Genomic DNA, 21,857 nt, shown 5'->3' with positions numbered 1-21,857 from the left:
AAGCTACTTTTTAAAGTGTGACTCCCACCCCCCGCCCCCATCCCAACCCCCCTCCCCCTCCCTTCTCCCCAGGAGTTGTTTAATAGGATGCTTTCTTGAGTCCTCAAGCCTACTCTTCCACTACAGGACTTATGAGTGGTACAGCTGCCTCTGCTGTTGATGAGGTCAATAAGGGGCTTGAACCGCCTGAGGATAGTATTACCCGTGGCATGGCCTGGATGATCTTCTATAGTCTTTTTTACCTTTCTAATCCCAATTGCACAACACTTTGTCATCTGCATGAAGGCCAAAAAGTGTATTTCCTAAGAATGGCATGTCCAGGATTCACCGTTGTGCTTCTGGTTGAAGACTGGTTAGTGTAAGTCACAGGCTTCTTCTAAAAAATGTACCATGTCAGTAGCCATGAGCTGCCAGATCTGATGTGTCCACTGCTGCACCAATTATTTGGAGACCTGCATGCAGCCATCAAAGGTCACTTGAAAATCTTGTTTGTCCTCTTTAGGGAGGTTGTCAGTAAATCTTAAAAAAAATCTCAAAAGGATTGATCATATCACCTCAAAAGAGCAGTAGAGCGAACAACCCTCATAGTAGAAGCTGACATCCTTCAGATTTTCCTTCTAAGGGAGTCTATTCTTGAATTTCCTTACACAGTGGTACTGAAAGAGAAGCCACTATACAGGATTTGTTCCCTACAGCTACAATTGCCGAATCCAGTGGAGGATCGGTTCTAAGGTCCTCCATAAAAGGTGGTTTATATTTTGTTAAGACCACTTGGGGGTTTGTCTGCTCCTTTTTTCCACAAGAGGGGCTCTTCACAAAAAGTGAATGCAAGTTTTGACTGGAAAATAAAATACTTTCCTGTCAAGAAAGGAAAATGTTACTTACACTGCAAGCATCTGTTCCAAGCATGTAGTGCTGTACTCCCATGCTGTGCATACTCCTGACATCTAGTGTTGGACCTGGATGTGTGAAAGTTGTTTTTCTTAAAATCATTTTTCTTGAGTCACAAGGTAATGTGAATCCACCTCTTGTCTGTGATGCACATGGTCATCTGCTTCATTGTTAGACTGTATTCCGCACAGGGGTGAGGCTGGAGGTGAAGCAAAGCAATTCAAGATAGAGAAGGAAAGAACCAGGCAAGAGAAGAAAGAACAAATGATAACTGCAACAGCAGGAGGACTCCGGGGAGGAGGGAGGGTGCATGTGAATCTACGGTACTACATGCCACGAACAGATGCTTACATGGTAAGTTACATTTTCTGTTTGAGGGATATGTGGCTGTAGATACACATGCTGTGAATAATAATACTTGTAGATCGCGTAGCTACCTCAAATGAAGTGTCCCAGCGCTGAGGTCCAGACTCCCAAGAGAGAAAGTGAAAAATTACCATTAAGATCAGCCAGACCTGACGCACTACCACTGGAAGAGAGTTCCAAACTTAAGAGGTCGATGTGGTTTGAAAGGCAGTAACAGACAACATTTTTCCATTTGGCAGCATAATATGCACAAGTAGAGGCCTCCTTGCGTCTTTAAGGCTATTCATTCACTCAGGAGGTAGACTGCGGTAACCAAACCTTAATACTTCAGGAGCGGATCACAAAGTTGAGACTCCTGGGGTTGGCGTGCCTGATTTATCCATGGTCCTTTGTCTGGTCTGTTGGGGAGCTTCGCATGCGGAACCCTGAAAGTTGGAAGAGAGTGGTGAACTAAGGCTGTCTGGCCCATGTGGGTGAGGGAGGTTTGCCGAAACCTACAAACAGTAGGAAGGGGAAAGGCAGAAAAGCTTAGGAAAATATCCCTGACCAGTTCATCCAAAGAGCACTGTCCAAGAACTATGGGTGTGGAGATCTGGAGGCGAAGCTTGGGCATGATGTATTTTCTGCTGTGGTGAAGAGGTCCATGGCTGGAAACCCCCCATTGGCAGGAGTGCTATAGGTGGAATCTCGGTGGAGTTTAAACTCATGGACTTTTTTTCCTCCATGCTACTGAGGAGGTCTGCAAAGTTATTTTCCACCCCCGGAAGGTACTCCTCCAGCAGGTGGATCCTGTGGCGGAGAGCCAGGCACCATATGTTATGGGCAATCTGAGAGAGTGAGCGCCTCCCTGCTTCTGTAGGTAATACATGGCTGTCAGGTTATCTGTCCGAACGAAGATCAACTTGCCCACTATGCGGAGAAGAAAGGCCTTGAGTGCTAGATGGACAACTAACAGTTCCAGGTAGTTGATGTGAAGTCCCCTGTGACTGGGAGCCCACTGATCTTAGACAGTCAGGTCTTGTACATGCACCCCACACTGTGAGGGATGAGACCATTGGGATGGTAATCTGCAGAACTGGGGCAAGAAAAGGCCGCCCTTGCAAAAAAATATTGGTGCTCCGCCACTGCAGAGCGTGATGAATGCTGAGGCTGATCAACACTAGATCTTCCCAATGACCCTCCGCCTGAGACCATTGTTGTGTAAGCATACTTGCATCTGGCACACGTGTAACCTTGCATGGTGAAAAATGGTGATGCAGGAAGTCATCATACAGAGAAGTCGCCTGACCGGGCTGAAAAAAAGGAAGCAATGCCTGTATTCTAGCGAGACTGGGATAGACCCTGCCGACCTCTGCATTGAGGACGGCCCCTAAATAGGGTTTGATTTCAATGGGGTTGCAGATGGGACTTTGCAACATTGATGGTGAAGCAGAGTTTGTGAAGCAAGTTTATAGTGGCTTGGGTGTGCACTCGACATGTGTGGTGTTGCACTATCAGCCAATCGTCCTGGTACGGGAATACATGTATGCCTAGTCTTCGCAGGTGTGTGGCCACTACTGCAAGGCATTTTGTAAAAACTCTAGGTCAGTGATGACCTTGAAGGGCAGCACTTTATACTAGTAGTGTTTGCCACTTACCACAAACAGGAGAGAGGAACAATGCACTGGATGAATCGGAATGTGGAAGTAGGTGTTTCTGAGGTCTAGTGCAGCTAGGAAGTCGCTTTGTTGTTGCAGTGGAATGACATCTTGGAGAGTGACCATGTGGAAATGTTCTGACAGGATGCACTCGTTGAGGGCCCTAATGTCCAAATAGCCCTGAGGGACCCGACCTTCGGGGAATGAGGAAGTAAAAGGAAAATAACCTGGAGCTCTGTAGGTATGTTGGCATGGGTTCTATGGCACCTTTGAGCTGGAGCACTTCAAACTCTTCCTGAGGCAGGTGTTGGTGTGCTGGGGAGAGGGTGGGCTTGCAGGGTGGAATGTTGGGTGGTGTGAAAGTGACATCGAGACAGTAACCGTGTTGAATGATATCTATTACCCACTGGTCTGAGGTGACCAGGTGGTGACGAACATCTGAAGTCGTCCCCCGACAGGGGTTATGTGGTGGGGAAGAAGTGGCAAGTCATTGTTGGGCTGCGGCTGCTCCTTTGGGAAAGCCACCTTTGCCTCTACCCTTAGAGCTGTTACCACAATAGGCACCATAGAAGTAGCCTCTTGTGGAGGTCTGCTGAGCTGGCTGAAACTGAAAAGATGTGGAGGCTGTTTTGAAGCCTCCACTATAAGCTGAGCCGTTAAAGACCTGCGAGGGGTGGGTGTTTGTAAGGCACCAGTAGCTTTTGTTGTCAGGCTGTGAAAGAGGACTGGTGGTCGTCTTGCTTCTTCCGCTGCTTGGGTGGTGGTTGTAGCTCCAGGGATTCCTCAAAGATAAGCTGCCACTTTAAAAGTTGAGTGCCTGACGTCGGAGGTGGTGTTAGAATTCGGGCTGTCTGGGGTGGATGACAATATGCTCCTGGCGAGCGACAAATTCGTCCTGCAGTGTTCTGAGGACTGCTTCGAAAGGGCGGATGGGCAATTGATTTGTCGTTATAAAAAGCTTTGGTGTTGATTTGGGTTTTGACTCCAACGTTTTCAGATCCGAAGGTTGTTGCCAAGATGGAGCAGATGGCACCAAATAGCTTGGCTTCAGGATTTTATTTGCAGTTGAGCTGAAGCTGGTCATGGGATCTTAAGTGGATGGTCAGTGCCGACCATGACCCAGAGGCAGTGGTAGCCCAGAAGCCTATCTCTGTGGGTCCAGAGCAACTAAACAGCCTTTATGGGGTGAAAGCTCCGATGGCGAGCAGAGTTCAGGGAGAAGAGAAGCAAGAACTGTACTCGACCGGTTGAGTAGGTGGGAAATCTTTGATCAAGGCCTCTTGATAACCCTGAAACCATGTTTCTGAGACAATGGTTGGCATATTGTTAGGGAGTTACATCCTCTGAGGATCACGGTTGTTACATTAAAGGAGGGTAATCTTTGAAGATCGCTTAATCATTGCTTTGGAAGGTCATGTAGATGGTAGATACAACATTAAATATCATCCTGTATTTTATATTAGTTGGAATTTAAATCAGATCATGGTCTAAATATTATGGCGTCATAAGAGTCTAGCCATCTCAGTTTTCCAGTTGCTGCTGGTGAGCTTGCTTTTTTTCTGCGAATTTATCGCTCCACCAATCTCAAAGTTTTTTTTAGTTGATACAGGGAACAAGTTCGCCAGACAGAGCCTTATCTGTTGAGCTTTTCTGTGGTTTTGTAGATCACAATTGCCATTCTTCCCTGGATCACTACATTAGCTCCACCACCATCACGTTTCTAAGGCAGCTGCGGTCTGACTTCAGGGTGCAATGGGTAGATGTTCCTGGACTTTGCAACTCGTTTTCAGGATTCATCGGTTACTTCAGGCACCTCTTCAGCAGTGAAAAAAGCAGATTTTTTGCTGGGTAAAATTGCATTCAATGCTTCTGTGACTTACAAGGAGCTTTGCCAGGAGTCTCCTGATGTGCAGGACCCCCTTTTATTGACAGGCATAAAGATACACTGGTGCCAATATACCCAAGACCCTACCTGGAGAAGCCATCAATATGGCCATTCACAACTGACCAACTAATAGTTTTGTCAATGCACTCCGCTCTGAACTGCGGGGTGCTGTTCCAGCCATTGTGACATTTAAGGGACAGGCACTCACACATTCACCACTTGGGGTACCTTTGTGATGAATGGCAGATGTTTACTGTTAACCAACTCAGTTTATCAACCTCAGAAGTATGAAGGGCTGAGTGGACTCACCATGGATCCAGCAGAAATCCCTATACACACACACAAACAAGTGCACATGTACACACTTGTGTGTACACACATCCATACTCTCATACACACACCCATATGCACTTATATATCCAAATGCACCCATCCTTGAATGCACGCGCACTAATGTACATACACATGTGCACACATCTACACTGACACACAACATTGAACACGTTTTGCCTACTGTAGCAGGCTCACCTTTTCTGTGAGAGCAGAGCAGCAGCCTCCATCATTCTCCCTTAGTACCACAAGACAGGGATCACGCCCCAACTGCTTTAGAGCAGAGTACACTTGGGGATGCTGAGACCCAACTAAATGTTGAACCAAAGTGCTTAAGGAGGAGCTGAGCTGGAGGGCTGTCTCTGTGAAATATTTTTTTTATGCGATTCAGACAAGAGTAACTGCCTGACTTTAAACTGCTTTATCACGGACGTGACAGAGGACGCCTGACTATGCACATATATCTTGGATGCAACTCAGACCATTGCTCCCTCTAAGTAAAGATTGGGAGGCTGTTCCACCCCACACATCCTCCCTAAAGATAAGCCCCTGGGTGCAAGACACTCAGGACTGGAAAAAAACAAGTTGCTTGCCTGTACACTGTGGTTCTCCAGTATTGATATCTTTTAAAGATTCACATGCTTGAATCTTACCCAACGTCTAGGTGGGAGTCCCACAGTAACATACGAATTAGCAGCAATACAACACACCATAGACTTCCATAGAACAGAAAACTCACTTAAGTAACTTTTCAGCCCCATTTTGAAACATCCAAACTTCAGCCAATCACAGCGGAGAACTCCGAGTTCCCTTCCCCACAGAGCCACCATCCCTCAGATGTCGAGCACAAGTGTATAGGTATACAAAAACTCAGAGGTAATTTGTGAGCCTAATCAGGGAGGAGGTAAGGTCGCATGTGAATCTATAAAAGACATCCATATTGGAGAACCACAGTGTACAGGTACTTTGTTTTTTCTCTCGAGTATTGTAATCTTTTATAGATTTACTTGCTTGAATCGGAGTAGTAAGCAGTAAAAAACACAATAATAGAAAATGAAAGGTGGTGGGAAGGCGAACCATCCCACCATGACGTAAACTTGTAGCATCAGAAACCAAAAAGAGAATAATAAGCATACAAATTTACAAACAGCTTGTAAAGAATACAGAAGGCTAAAAGCAGCCTACCTTAGGCAAAGAGACAGAGTGTAGCTTGTCCAAAAGCGATATCTGCCTTTTTCCAACCATCAAGGCAGTAATGCTTCGTGAATGTGAGCGTTGGCCCACGTTGCCACCCTGCAAATGTCCGGGAGTGATGCTCCCGCAAACAGGGCCAGGGAAGGCGCCACTTTCCTAGTTGATTGAGCTTGTGCTTTAGCATGAAGAGAACAGCCAGCTATTTCATGACAGAAGGAAATCATGGAGGTGACCCAACATGCAATGCTGGCCCGTGTCAAGGTTTGTCCTTTCCTGGGTGCCAAGAAAGATCAGTTGCTTACAGGATTTACGGAAGGTCTCCGTTCTTTGCAGATCAAACCTCGTTTAATGTCCAGACAATGCAACGCCCTTTCCGCTGCGGAGGATGGATTAGGATAGAACATTGGTAAAACAATCGGTTCATTGAGGTGGTAAGTTGAAGGCACCTTCGGTATAAAAGGGTTAGTGCGTAGGATAACTGTCTGGCAAAAACTACAGATACGGTTCCTTTATAGTGAGAGCCTGGATTTCACTGATATGTTTGGCTGACGTAATGGCCAAGAAGAAAGCCACTTTCCAGGAAAGGAACTTTAATTCGCATTTGTGTATGGCTCAAAGAGAGGACGCATCAGTTGTGACAGAACTGTGTTTAATTGCCACAAGACTGTAGGGGCGTTAACAGGCAGAAAAGCTCTAAAAAGTCCCTTCATAAATTCTTTGACAAGTCAGTTAAACCACAGAGAAGATTAATTTGAGAGTCTTGTATACCGAGAAATTGAAGCAATGTGAACTCTTATGGAAGAATGAGAAAGTTCTGATTTTGCTGAGTGCAAGAGATTAGGCAGCACCTGTTCCAGAGATGAAAAGAATGGAAGAGATTCTGTGATTGGTGTAACATTTTAACGTAGACGGAGCTCAAGACTTTTGTAGTTGCTTAGTACACTCCTTGGAAAGCATCAAATACCCAAATTCAGTGTGGTGAGAAGCCAAGCCGACAAATGAAGAGAGGGAATTTGTGGATGAACCACTTGGCCCCGGTTCATCTAGAAAAGATCCTCCTTTGGCGGGAAGATAATCGGAGCACACTGATAGGTGATGCAGCTTGGTGCACCAGAACTATCTTGCCCAACCTGGAGCAATGAGAATGATCCAAAAAGGCTCTTGCTTCATTTTTTGAAGTACTTGAGGAAGGAGTGGAAACGGGGGGAAAAGCATAGGCGAACATCTCCGTTCAAGGAAACTGGAAGGCATCTCCCCATGAATTTTGATGAGAATGTCTGCTTGCAAAAAGAGGACACTTTGTTGATGAACGTAAAAAACAGATCTAATGTTGGGTAACCCCAGGATTGAAAAACCTCTCAAATGCTGGTTGTTGAGTTCCCATTTGTGGCAATGTTTGGAGGCCCTGGTGAGAGAGTCGCCCTTCACGTTGTGAATCCCTGGCAAGGGCTCCACTCGCAAGGAGATGTGGTTGGCAAGTAGCCATTCCCATATCTGCTGAGCAAGAAGGGAAATCGTTCGAGATCTCTTTCCGCCTTGCTTTCGGAGGTAAAAACATTGTCTTAGTGTTGTCCGTCCTGATGAGTGCTGACACACCTTTGATCTGAGGCAGGCAGGTCTTCAGACCTAAAAACACTGCTTTGAGGTCCAGAATGTTTATATGACACTCCGATTTCTGTTTGGACCACTTGCTGTGCACCTGTAATTCTTGAAGGTGAGCCCCCATCCGTCCATCGACGCATCTAAGGTCATCACCAGTTGCCATAGCCCTGCCCAGTGAGTCCGTGGTATCCAGCCCACACTGGATGGAATATCGTGCTGCATCTCGGCCCTCCACAAGGGCTTGGGCGAGTTTAGCCCGGACCACCTCCGGACATTGTGGCAGCACGTCCGCGACCGTGTCCCACAGGGGGTGGGTGTAGCGGCCCAAGAGGCAAGCGGTATTGACAGACTGCAGTCCCAAACTCAGGGACGAGAACACTTTCTTCCCGAATTGTTCATACCTCTTGGATTCCCGATCGGGCGGAGCCGTCGGGAATGCGATCTGGGAAGTGGAGGCCTGGATGACCAGGCTCTCGGGGGTGGGATGGGTGGACAAAAAGCAACGGTCGCCCGGGGCCGGGCCGTAGCGTCTGGCCACGTTCCTATCCACAGGCGGACCTGTGGCGGGCTTGCACCAAGTGCCCACAAGAACGTCACACAAGACCTCATTAAACGGCGGCAGAGGCTCAGTGGAGCTTGCCTGCTGTTTAAGGACCTCAGTGAGGAGGTTAGTCCTCACGGCCGCAACGGGGAGCTCAAGGTGCAAGGCCTTGGCCGCCCTCGTCAACACTACACTGTAAGTAGCCCCATCCTCCGTAGCCACGGTGGGAGGGGAGACAAATCCAGTGTATGGCGAAGTGTCAATTCCACTGTCCTCCCCAAGCTCATATGTCCAGTCCTGTTGAGACTGGCACTCTTGTGCCAGAGGGTCCACAGACCCAATCACCCTCGTCACCCATCTCCTGCAGAGCAGGGTCAACAGACGGGGAGACCCGAAGGTGTGGGGCAGGCGGCGACGCCTGCGACTCCGTCGTAGCCGCGTGGGTGGTGTCACCCGAAACCACGGCCGCATCATGCGAGCGTCGGGGTGGGTCGGAGGAACGATGACGTCTCTCCGACCTCTCATGCCTCTTACCTGAGGACTTGGATCCTGACGACCGATGACCACTCCCGGAGCTGCGAGGACTCTGACCCCGCGACCTGTCCCTCGGCCTCCTGTGGGACCGGGACCTGGAGCGGCGCGGGCTGACTGCCAGAGCTCGAGTCGCTTGCGGGACCGCTCCCGCCTAGCTTTAGACGTCAGGGCCCGGCAGTCGGAGCAGGTGCGGTCGTCGTGGTCGAGGCCTAAACACTTGAGGCACCGGCGATGCGTGTCGGTAACAGACATCAGTCCGTCGCACTTGGAGCAGGGCTTAAACCCGGGCATCCCTACCGGCACCGTCGGAGTCGAAGAGTAGAGAAAAGATCAAAAGATCAAAAGAAGTTTAGTAAAAAAATGACTAAGGGGTAGAGCTTCTCCGGATCTGTGCTAGCTGGCACGGAAAAAAGAAGAACTGACGTCAGCGCGCGTGGGCGCGTCTAAGTACTCCGACTACGTCATTCCGGCGCTAACGACGCAGACGACAGACGCAGAGCCGCGGACGACGCCTGCCGGCGCGCAGGGGTATTGCTACGCAAAATTTTCCGGATCCAGATTTAGATTTGTAGAGTTCCCATTGATTTTGCTACCTCATTGTCCTTTTTCATTTTCTCAAGGGCTGTGTCCACTTGAGGGCCGAAGAAATGTTCCTAATCAAATGGGAGATTTGTTTGTTGTACCTCAGGTTTGAAACCGGATACCGTTATTAGGGCACTGGTATTTATACTGGTATTTATACTTCTAGCAGCATTGACACTGCTGCTAGAAGACACTTAATGACACTTAATGGAATTGTTGGTGATAAGTTGGTCTTTGACAATCTCTTGACCTCTTTTTCTGTGCTCCTCTGGGAGGTGTTGGAGAAGCCCCTCCATTTAATCATAGTGGGCCCTGTCATATCTTGCTAGTAACGCTTGACTATTGGCTATACGCCAATGAATAGCCGCTTGTGCAAAAAGTCTTAACAGACGCAGCCATAAGTTTGGACTCCTTTTCTGGTGGTGGTGCTTCTCCAGTAGTTTGGGAGTTAGCTTTTTTCCTAGCATTGGATACCACTAAAGAGTCGGGGGTAAATTAACCTCTAATAAAAATGGGGTCTGATAGTAGTGGTTTGTATTTCTTATCAATATGAGCAGTACTTATTCTTGCCTTTACAGGTTGTTCAAACATTTCATCTGCATCCAAGTGTCATACCCTTTAGAAGTGGTACATATTGTGCCCCTCTTTGTGCAGTAGACAGCCTCAAAAAGGAAACCCTCATCTAATGAGTCCTCATATAAAGATCCCTGATGTAAGGCGGCTGCTCTAGCTATGAGATCCTGATAAGTTGATGCATTATCTGGTGGTGATGGACGGCTCAGGTATAAATGAGGATCAGTGTCAACATAAGGGTCCATATTATAATCCTCCCAAGGATCACCTGGTTGTGTGTCATCTAGGATGTCCTGATCATCTCTCTATTGCTGACTGAGGACACATGTTACCTGATAATTGTGGTGAGTGAGGTGGTCGAATGGGTGGTGGAGGCATTGATTGTGGTACAGGTGAAGTAGGAATTGGAATGTGCAATGGACTAGTTGCAGCAATCTTCCTCTTCTTTAGGGGTTGAAAAGGAATATTTAAAGCCTCCTCAAAAGTCATCTGCTTCTTAGGAATATGTTGTTTTGGTTGCTGTAACAGACTTTTCTTTGTTCAAAGCTGAATTTGAATTGTGTTCTGTTTCGGATCGAGCTTTTGATGGAATTGCTCGAGGATTGGCTCTGGAGGAGGCTTCGGACCGAAAACAAAGCATTTGGATGGTAGAAAATTTGTCTTTGATGGAGGAAGGTTTGATTCCAAAATAATACGGATTTGTTGGTGTCAAGTTTTCACAGTGAGGTGTTCTGGTCTCAGATGGCAGAGATATAGAGGCCCCTGCAGTAGGCCGAACGTTCACAGCCGAGCCGGAGGGCGAGGCTTGGGAGTCATGTTTTTGGTGTATGCCATGGCTTGCGTGCAGTGGCGGCAAGTGAACAGTTTTTTTGGAGGAAGCCGAAGATTTGTTTTTCAGAGCAGGGGTAGAAGTACTCACGATATGTTGTTTCTGTGCTGACAGAAGAGTGGCCAGGTTTTCTTCTGACTGACACTTAGAAGAGACGTGTATGGAAAGAGATTCCTACTGTGCCGCTGAAGCCTCTTCATCATTTTGTCGACTGAAGATGTCGGAGGCATCGTCCATTTGCCTGCGCTGCATTTCTTGTCTAGCTCTTCGATCTCGAAGAGTCTTTTTAAACAGGAAAGACTTACAGGCCTCGCAGGTGTCTTCTCGATGTTCGGGTACGAGACAAAAGTTGCAAACTTAATGTTGGTCTGTGTGAGGGTGTTTGGAGAGGCACTTCGGACAGACACAGAACAGAGCACGTTCCATTAGCAGGTCATTCTCGTTCTTTTTGGTAATGGAGAAGTGTTGCCTGACCGGGCGTGGCCCATAGGCCAAGAAATGAGTCGAAAACCTGCAACGAAAGTCTAAGTCTGAGGTATATGATACCGATCGAGACAATACTGTTGAGATATATAACGAACCGAAGGAGACTCATACCGGAGCACGAGATACTACATTCAAACCCGCCAACGGAAAAAAACAATCTGAAGATGGCATCGATGACCATGCACAGTATTCCCCAAAGGAGTAGTCACACAGCCTTGTGACTCGAAGGAAACTTCTTGGAACTAAAACAACTTGTAATCATCCACGCTGAACACTAGATGGCAGACTTATATAATTCATGTGTATCTACAGCACACAAGCCTCAAACACTTACTTTTTAGCACCAAAAATTCCCAAAGCAGCACATTAGAATGGGAAGCTGAACTAAACCACGCGAAAACTGAACAGATTTGATCAGTAGGCAAGATCCTCAACTCTCACAGAAAACAAATTATCAGAATAATACTGTTGAACAAACCTTGTGGCTGGTTGTGATTTCGGTGGATTTTTCACTGGGTTCTTTCTGTGCTGGTCGCTGACGGCTCTGTGACTCAGCGCGAGAAATATAATCTGCCACAGTTACTGAAAATAGATAACATTCTGGTCAGAAAGACTTCTTCCAAACCCTCACTTTGCATCACATAGAAGGACAACATACATCTAAATAAATGAAGTTTTCTAGGGGGCACTTAATATAAAGTTAAATCTGTTTCCAAAACACAGTTAATATAGGCAATCTGAAAACATTTTAATACCAATTCAGACAGTAAAAATTGTATTCTGTAAGCTTTTAAGAATTAAAATAATGAACATAATAAATTTGAGAACATTTGTTTCATATCTTACTGCCCTACATTACAATGTATGCAATCTCTAATGGGACGAAACCCAATAAAGTGAGTAGCTATGATAGGGAGGGAATTACTTATCTCGCAGGTGTAGGTCATCTATGCTCTGCTCAGAGGTGTCATACAGCGAAGAAAGGAAGGCCAATCTTTTGGAAGAGGAAGCCTCACCTTCAAATTGTGGCATGCTTCATCATAGGCTACCTCTCCCTACTCTGGTAGGATAGTACCACCAAGGCAGACTCGACCTCCAAAGAAGAAAAGTTAAGGGTAGAGAATGTAGCCTAACGGCTAAGGCGGTCGACCTCAAATCTGGGGAACCGGGTTAGAGTCTAGGCAACGGCGCTCAACATCCTGTGATTCTGGGCAAATCAAATCAAATGAATGTGTCCTCATGCAACACAAATGGTGCTCATGTAAAGAGCTCCGATACCCGATTTTGGGTTATGTTAGCGCTATATAAAAGTTTGGAAAAAAAAAAAAAAAAAGAGGGAGTTCTGAGAAACTATAACAACAAAAGAGGGATTCAGATAACTTAAAAGAACCTAGGGACACCCAGGTACGAGTGGACCAGAGTGTGGCGAGGTTAGTCTAGACTGCCACTGAGGGCACCTGAAGGCACAAGGCCTCAGCGCTCTACGCACCACCATAGCAAAAGAGGCCCCCCTTCTCTGTAGCCACAACAGAAGGGGAGACTAAGCCAGTGTCATGTGAAGTGTATAACCAACTAGTATCCCTCAGATCTTAATTGAATATGCTACTTACCAGTATGCATCTGTTCTTGGCATGTAGGGCTGCTAACATTCATATCTTAGCATTAGATCGCCGCCTAGTGTTGGGCTCGGATGATTGCACATTGTTGTCCTGGAAGAGTCTTCGAAGTATCCTGAGATAGGTGGCTCCTCCCCTGGACTACAGTGCGCATGGGCATCGGCTCCATCCCCAGATTGTTTTTCGCCATTGTGGCAGGAGATGGAGTGAAAGTGTAAAGGATGTCCATGCTAATGAATAAATACAATAGTATATCTGCAGCTGCGACAGGCACCGGGGAGGAGGGCGGGCGATATGAATGTTAGCAGCCCTACATGCCAAGAACAGATGCATACTGGTAAGTAGCATATTCAGTTCGAGGCATGTGGGCTGCTAAATTCATATCTTAGCATAGAATACATAGCAGTCCCTCCATCAGCGGCGGTTGCCCGTGCCAGCTGCAGAAACCTGAAAAAGTGTCTTTAGAACAGCCTGTCCTACAGCTGCTTGCTGCTTGGAATGCACATCAACACAGTAGTGTTTTGTGAAGGTATGTGGTGTGACCCACGTGGCTGCTCTGCAAATATCCTCTAAAGGAATGTTCCCTAGGAAAGCCATGGATGCCCCCAGTTTGCGTGTGGAGTGCGCTCTGGGGGGTATTGTTAAAGTGCGCTTGGCTTTTTGATAACATATCTGGATGCACTTAACAATCCACCTGGCTATTCCAGCTTTGGAAATTGGGTTGCCTTTGTGTTGTGGTGCGAAGGCAACAAAGAGTTGTTTCGTCTTTCTAAAGGGTTGTGTTCTGTCTATGTAGTACATCAACGCCCTCCGTACATCTAAGGTATGGAGCATTCTTTCCGCCACCGTTTGCGGGTTTTGAAAGAATGCTGGCAAGTCAATAGTTTGATTAAGATGAAACTGTGACACCACCTTAGGAAGGAATTTAGGGTTAGTGCGTAGCACCACCCTATTTGGGTGAATTTGAATGAACGGCTCTTGTATGGTGAGCGCTTGCAGCTCACTGACACGCCTCAGAGACGTAATAGCTATCAGAAAGGCCACTTTCCACGTAAGGAATTGGAGCTCACACGAGTGCAGTGGCTCAAATGGTGGCCCCATCAGTCTGGTGAGAACGACGTTGAGGTTCCACACCGGAGCTGGTGGAGTTCTTGGGGGAATGACTCTCTTCAGACCTTCAAGGAAGGCTTTAATGGCGGGCACCCTGAAGACAGAGAGGTGCTGCCTGTTCTGAAGATAAGCCGCTATGGCTGAGAGATGTATCCTAATGGAAGTGTACGCCAGATTGCACTTGTAGAGATGTAACAGATAACAGATGATGTTGGGAATAGATGCATCTAGCGGGTTGATGTCATTGGACGTACAGTAGATGACAAAACGCTTCCACCTAGCAGCATAGCATGCTCTAGTAGTAGGTTTCCTCGCCTCCTTGATGATACTCATGCATTCTGGAGGTAGGTTAAGGTATCCAAACTCTAGGACTTCAGGAGCCAGATCGCCAGGTTGAGCTGTCGTGGATCTGGATGCTGAATGTCTCCATGGTTCTGCGTCAAAAGACTGGGTGTGAGGCGCAGTCTTTGATGCGGCACCACCGAGAGTTCGAGGAACGTGGTGTACCAAGCCTGGCGCGCCCACGTTGGAGCAACCAGGACGAGTGTCATGGAGTGCTGCCTTAGCTTTCTTGCGACCAGCGGTATTAGAGGGGCTGGCGGAAAAGCGTATGCAAATTTGCCTGACCAGTTCATCCATATCGCATTCCCCTGCGACTGTGGGTGAGGGAACCTGGCGGCAAAGAGTCGGCATTTTGCGTTCTCCTTTGTTGCGAACAGGTCTATCTCCGGATGACCCCACTGTTGGAAGAACGGGTGGAGAACAGAAGGGTGTATCTCCCACTCGTGCATCTGATGGCTGTATCTGCTGAGCAGATCCGCCATCTGATTGTCCTTGCCCGGGAGGTGTTCTGCCATGAGGAAGATGTTCCTCTGAATGGCCCACTTCCACATGCTCTGAGCCAGATGAGACAGCTGTGGCGAGTGGGTGCCTCCCTGCTTTTGAATGTAGTACATCGCGGTCATGTTGTCCGTCCGGACTAGCACGACCTTGTTGCTCAGATGTACAATGAAGGACTTGAGCGCCATGAAGATTGCCATCAGTTCCAGATAGTTGATGTGCATCTTCTGTTGCTGCGTCGTCCATAGTCCCTGCACTGTGTAAGTGAGCACATGAGCTCCCCATCCCTGGAGAGACGCGTCCGTTGTCAGGATAATCTGCGGCACAGGCTCTTGGAACAGTCGGCCCTTGCAAAGGTTGTGTGGAGTCCACCAATGCAGAGAGTCGTATGCCCGACTGGTAACCAACACTAGGTCTGTCAATTGCCCACGAGCCTGTGTCCACTGATTCGCTAAGCACTCCTGGAGCGGGCGCATATGCAACCGTGCGTGAGGGACTATGAAGATGCAGGAGGCCATCATGCCTATCAACTGCATGAACACTCTCGCTGGCAGGGAGTGTCGTGGTCTGAATCGTTGGATCAGCGACTGAATGCTGTCGATTCTGACTTGGTTTGGCTGAGCCATGGCTGTCAGGGTGTTGATCGTAGCACCCAGGAACTGCCGGACATGTGCCGGCTGAAGATGCGATTTCGGGTAGTTCAGGGAGAAACCCAGATCGTGAAGCAGGCGAATTGTAGTCGACATGTCTGCGGCGCACTGTTGCTCCGACTTGGCTTGTACGAGCCAGTCGTCTAGGTAGGGGTAGACATGGATATTCTGCCTCCTGAGGTGCGCCGCCACTGTCGCTAGACACTTGGTGAACACCCTCGGGGCTGTTGTGACTCCGAAGGGTAGGACTTTGAACTGGTAGTGCCTGCCTTGAATAGTGAACCTGAGATATTTCCGGTGTGACGGGTGTAGTGGAATATGGAAATAAGCATCCTTGAGATCTAAGGTTGCTAAGAAGTCTCCCTGGTTTAGCAAGGGAAGAATCTGCTGCAGTGTAAGCATGTGGAAATGTTCCGATAGTATGTACAGGTTGAGGGGACGTAGATCGAGAATGGGCCTGAGAGAACCGTCCTTCTTTGGAATAAGGAAGTACAGGGAATATACCCCTGTGCCTTCCTCCCCCACCGGCACGAGCTCGATTGCGCCTTTTTGCAGCATCGCCACTACTTCCTGCTGCAATAAGTGCAAGTGCTCTGCGGACATAGGCCTTTGCCTTGGTGGGATGTTGGGTGGAGTGGATTTCAACTCTAGGCAATAACCATACTGAACTAATTGTCGCACCCACCTGTCTGTGGTGATGTTTCTCCAGACGGGCAGGAACTGCTGCAGTCTCCCCCCGACAGGTGTTAGGTGGTCGGGGGGCAGTGACAGAGAGTCACTGTTTGCTTGGAGTAGAGGTGCGGGAGCTGTTGTTTCCTCTGCCGCGACCTCTGTTGCTGTTGTTCCTATAACCTCCCTTGTTCTGCTTAGTGAACGAGGCTTGCGCCCCACCTTTGGAGAACTGGGATTGTTGACCCATCTGTCCTCTGGTGACTCCACGTGCACCTGAGCGACGAAAATTGCCGCCACGAAACTGTTGGGACTGCAGGGCCCCCATAGATTTAGCAGTTTCCGTGTCCTTCTTTATCTTCTCTAAGGTGGTGTCAACATCCGGACCAAACAGACTATCAGGATTGACTGGCTGATTCAGAATTGTCGTCTGAATATCCTGCTTGAACCCTGAGATGCGGAGCCAGGCTTGTCTTCTCAGCATAACGCTAGTGTTAATAGCCCTAGCAGCTGTGTCCGCAGCGTCAAGTGCACACTTGATGGCTGCGTTTGATATTAGCTTTCCTTCCTCAATAAGCATCTTGGTGCCTTCTTGGAACTGTGGGGGCAGGTGTTGTATAACCTGTTCTAGGGTGTCGTAGTGCGCCCTATCATAACGCGCCAGGAGCGCCTGTGTATTTGCGATGCGCCAAAAGTTTGCCGCCTGTGCAGCCACTCTTTTGCCTCCTGCCTCAAGCACTTTGGACTCCTTGTCCGGGGGAGGAGCTTCACCCGTTGTCTGGGAGTTGGCACGTTTCCTGGCATTGGCAACCACAAGAGAGTCCAGTGGCAACTGTCCCCGGATGTAGACGGGGTCCGCAGGAGCAGGCCTGTACTTCTTTTCAATGCGAGGGTTGACCACTCTAGCCCTCGTAGGCTCCTTAAAAATGTCTCCAGCATGTTTGAGAACACCTTTCAGCATAGGAAGTGTCTTTACTGTCCTCTCAGATATGGCAAAGGTGTCAAAAAGGAAGTCTTCCTCAACCGGGTCGGCATGCATGTCCACATCATGATTGGCCGCCGCCCGTTCAATTAGTGCATGAAATCCTGCTGAGTCCTCAGTCGGGGATGCACGTGCATTAAAGGTTTGCGGGTCTTGGCCCGCACCCTGGGTGTTTTGGTCACCAGAGTCGTCGTATGAATCTGGTTGTACATCAGGGTCATCGATGGGGAAATTGTACTGTTCATCCTCATCATCTTCTTCACCCACAGAGTGTTCTGGGGAGGGAGTAGGGCTCCGTCTAGGAGGAGGCTGAATCGGCTCCGTGAGGCCTAAGGCGTCAAGGGGCACCCTCTTCTTCTTCAACGGGATGACGTAGGGGTCCACCGGCTCCGAAGTGATCTTCCGTTTATAGAGGGTCAGCTTGCCGGTGGCAGCATCGATGAAATGCTCTGAATCGTCCACCGAGTCGAGTACACGACGTGGAAGAGGGTCTGGCAGTGAGGAAACCTGCTTCGGAGCCGATTTCGTCGAAAACGCTTTCGGCGCCTCCTTAGGTGGCAAGAGAAAAAGGAGTTTCCCCGAAGGCTTAGCCGGAGCGTCCTTTTGCGGCTGCGGTGATGGCATCGGAGCCGATGGAGCAAGGGCCTTCTCCCTGATTCTCTGCAGTGACTCCGCAATGGGGGACGGTACACTGCCAGCGGGTTTCGTCGCCGACAAGGATGCTTTGAGCGGTCCCTCGGATCCGACGTCCTCGCGGGCCTTGTGCGGTTTGGGCGCGGAAACCTTCTTCGGGTCCTCCGAATCTTGAGGCCGGGGCGCCGACTTCTTGGGCGTAGCCTCTTTGGAGCCGACCTTGGCGGGCTTGGACGGCGCCGGAGCCGTTGATCCGAGCCGACCATCTTTCTTGGGGGCCCTTTCCTCGGGCGTCGGCTTCGATTTCGGAGCATCGGAATCGACCGACTTCCTCGGCTTCTGCGGACCGGAGGTCGACGGAGCCGACGGGGTGACGGGCACCGACTTCTTCACAGGCACGGCAGCCATTTTAGGAACACTCGAGTCCTTTGGTTTCAGTTTCGATTTCGGGTCGGCCATGTTAGGTGTTGACGACCCCGACGGTTTCAGTTTCGGTTTCGAAACATCGTGCCCAGCAAGTGAGTCCGAAGCCGGGCCCGAAGGCGGGGCTGTGGCTTGCGGCAACGGGTCCAGGGTAAGGCCGACAGGCGATCCCGTGTCCCGGTCGTCCTCGAAACTTTCGGGGCAGAGCTCGTCCGCAGAGCTGTCCGCCGCGGCCCCATAAATTTCATCGTCGTCTCCTACCTCTTCGACGTATTCGAGGACCTGACCCGCGACTCCGTCGTCGTCTCCCGGATCCGCCTCGACCTCCGACCGTGAGGGGGAGATTTGTAGAAGGTGACCCTGGACCTCTTCTTCCGGGTCGCCGAAGATGTTCTCCGGATCCGGGGCCGCTTGCCTAGCTTCCAAGCGCACCGCGCGCCGAAGCTTGAGAGTTTTCTTGGAGCGGAACTGTGCACAGGCCTTGCACTTGCCGTCGTCGTGGTCCGGTGAAAGGCACTTGTTACACACAGGGTGTAGATCGATGTGTGGGTACTTAGACCCACAGAGCGGGCAGTACTTGAACGGGCTCCGCTCCATGTCCGTAAAGGCTTGCTGTCGTGTCGCGATGAGAAGGCCTCAAAGTTTAGAAAGCGAAGAAAACTCCGCTTATTCCGGCTTCAAGAGACGGAAGACTCGAGACCGAGCGCAGACAATACCGACGCAAGAAAATCGAGGCCTTTTGGCCGGTAAAAGATAGTTTTACTTGGTTCCGACAGTAAGACGTCGAAACCACATCCGAACCCAATGGCGGAAAAAAACAATCTGGGGATGGAGCCGATGCCCATGCGCACTGTAGTCCAGGGGAGGAGCCACCTATCTCAGGATACTTCGAAGACTCTTCCAGGACAACAATGTGCAATCATCCGAGCCCAACACTAGGCGGCGATCTAATGCTAAGATATGAATTTAGCAGCCCACATGCCTCGAACACCATGTTTCCTCAGTATCAACCATTCTGTGGGAATTTTCTCAGGGCTGCCATACCACTCCCCATTCGCCCCCTGTACCAGGCCTGTCAAAGACAAAATGCAGTGGCTCCAACCCAGAAGGCATCGTTTCAGAATCAGGATCATGACACCGGTCCTGCTGTGTCAAAGTTGAGGTCGATGTGGGTGGCATCATCGATGGCTGTCGACAGCATTAGTACAGGAGCGGACACCAGAGGAGGTCTCTGTCTCGCTGGCATTGCCGTTCCGTATCCAGCATCAGAACCAATGGGCCTGTCTGGCGCAGAGGGCAGACCTGCCTGCGGGAATCTAGTAGGGGTCCTTCCATCGGGCCATTAGGCACTCCAGAGGTGTCGGGCCACCCTATGAGGTGCATGACTCCTAGAATACTTAGTTGGGCGGTGGTGTCTCCAGGAAAATCAGGAAAGCGCGGAGACGAACCTGGTTATGGCTCTGCAAAGAATCGAGACCTGGAGTCCCAACGATCCCTCATCTTGCCCGAAGATTTGGACTGACACGGGGAAGCAAAAATTCTCTTCAACTTCTTAAGATTTTTTCTTGGGTGACTTACCCAACGACCATCTGGTGCGGCTCTGCTAGCATTTCCGGGACCGTCTATGCAACCGGGTCCTTGCTCATCGCAGGGTTGTCTGACCTCCAGCTGCAAAGAGCTTGAGGGGGGACAAGCTGGTTTCTTGGGGGATATCCTGTCACACCAGGAGAAAGATTCTCAACAAAGCCAAAAAAAACAGTCAAAAAGTGACTGAGTGGTAGCTAATAAGGATCTGCTTTTTCTGGCGTGGAAAAGAAAGAGTGGATGTCAGCGTGCCAAGGTGGTACCTATATACTCACTGCGTACGTCACTTCCAGTACGGGTAAAGCAGACCCGGTGCTGAACGACACCACCTACTGGCATGCAAGGGTGCTGGTCGAAAAACTGCAGATCTAGTCTAACAACTGGAGATAACTGTAAGGAATATGCGGCTAGATGTCTATCAGATACTGTGCTTGGTGAGGCTGCACACCATGGATCATATCTGTAGTATACAAATTCAATTCTTGGACAGATTAAGTCATATCTGTTGTGAGGGAGATACCACTTTCTCATTCCTTTTTATGGTATTAGCGTAAATACGCTGTTCAAAGTATGCAAATAACTGTGGTACCAGAATGATTAAGATTAAATCAGTATGTGACAAGCTAATGCATTTACTGCATCTGTGATGAATTGAAAATAAAATTAAAAAGAAAAAAAACAAATGGACCACCTCCAGTGGCCTTCTGTAGTTGAGTTAGCTGAAAAAAAGGCTTTTTGTTAATTTTTAAGGGCAGGACGGCAAAGCTTTACCAAGCCGTTCCTCCTCAAAGTACATATACCTTCTTCAGAAAAGAAGATGTACTCACAGGCACTAGACTTTCCAGGTGCTTCTAACACATCCTTTGTCCACCAACAGAGTAAGGCAAGGAAAAAAGGAAGAGCCAACATGTATTTCAATTCAGAACATCTCATCTTAAAGGCATAAGAGAACCTCACATCTCTACGTTTGGCCTCTTTCACATTCTCAAACAGTTAGAAGATTAAAATGTCAATACCGCAGGCAGCTAAGCGATAGAAGGCTCTTATAAGAAGATGATACACAGTGTTCTGAAATGAAGATTGTTTGCAAAGCAACATGCCAAGTACATTTTTAGAATAGATGAATGACTGGAAACCAGTGGAATGGCCACAAAGGAGTGAGGAGAATCACTGTAGTTACTCAGTATGTTCAAGGTTCAGAAGCACCTTTGGCAGAGCTAGCATGAAAGGCTTAAAGAAAAAGGTGCCTATCGACTATAAGAGACGCCTAGTTAGAGTTTGTAATTCCCATTTGAAAAGTATTTTGCGTTTGTCATGGTGAAGGGATTCACCTATGTGATACTCCACTGTTTGAAGACTTATGGCAAAACTCCATTATTTACACCACTAGAGATTTCACAAGAGCTTATTGGTTAAGCTGTATATTTTGTAACCTGAACAATGTTTTCTGGGAGTATAAATTTAAGTTCAAAATCAAAATTTAAATGAATACCTATGAAAACTGATTAATTTGGTGAGAAATGCTCCTGGAATCTGTAAAGGATGTTGAAGGGGGGTGGGGGCCAGGGGGACAGTCAAATCGAAAACTGTTCACGCGTTAGTGGTTTAAATTAATCTGCCATGATACGGACAGCTAATTGAAAAAAAAAAAACTAGGGTAAAGAGAGGGCAGGGATGCGGCCAGCCCACTTGAGCCACTGTCTTTGTTTTGACCTAAGCCGACCTGTTCTTGCACTCGTCGCTGCTCTACGATGGATTGAACGACCACTTGAAGTACAAGAAAAAGAGTGGGAGTGGTTGAATACCGAAGGGCAGCGGTGGAGAGAAGAACAGAAATGGCTCTTACCCCAGCACTCGGATGGCCTATGTGGCACAGCATACAAATCAGAAAGCAGCGGTG

General features: G+C 48.6%; 1 protein-coding gene across 2 annotated transcripts in view; it reads right to left on the bottom strand.

Moving 5' to 3' along the window:
- The window catches only part of FXR2 (FMR1 autosomal homolog 2), a 352,487-nt gene that overhangs the window by 4,464 nt on the left and 326,166 nt on the right, over positions 1 to 21,857 (bottom strand). For both annotated transcript variants that reach the window (XM_078670012.1, XM_078670013.1), the window contains exon 16: positions 11,929 to 12,032. In XM_078670012.1, the coding sequence (XP_078526138.1) occupies positions 11,929 to 12,032 (104 nt within the window). The remainder of the gene's footprint in view (positions 1 to 11,928; positions 12,033 to 21,857) is intronic.

Source organism: Lissotriton helveticus, chromosome 12 (genome assembly GCF_964261635.1).
Source record: "Lissotriton helveticus chromosome 12, aLisHel1.1, whole genome shotgun sequence".
In the NCBI taxonomy this organism is placed as follows: domain Eukaryota; kingdom Metazoa; phylum Chordata; class Amphibia; order Caudata; family Salamandridae; genus Lissotriton; species Lissotriton helveticus.
Note: the sequence above shows the minus strand (reverse complement) of the source record. Positions and strands in the feature narration are given on the sequence as shown.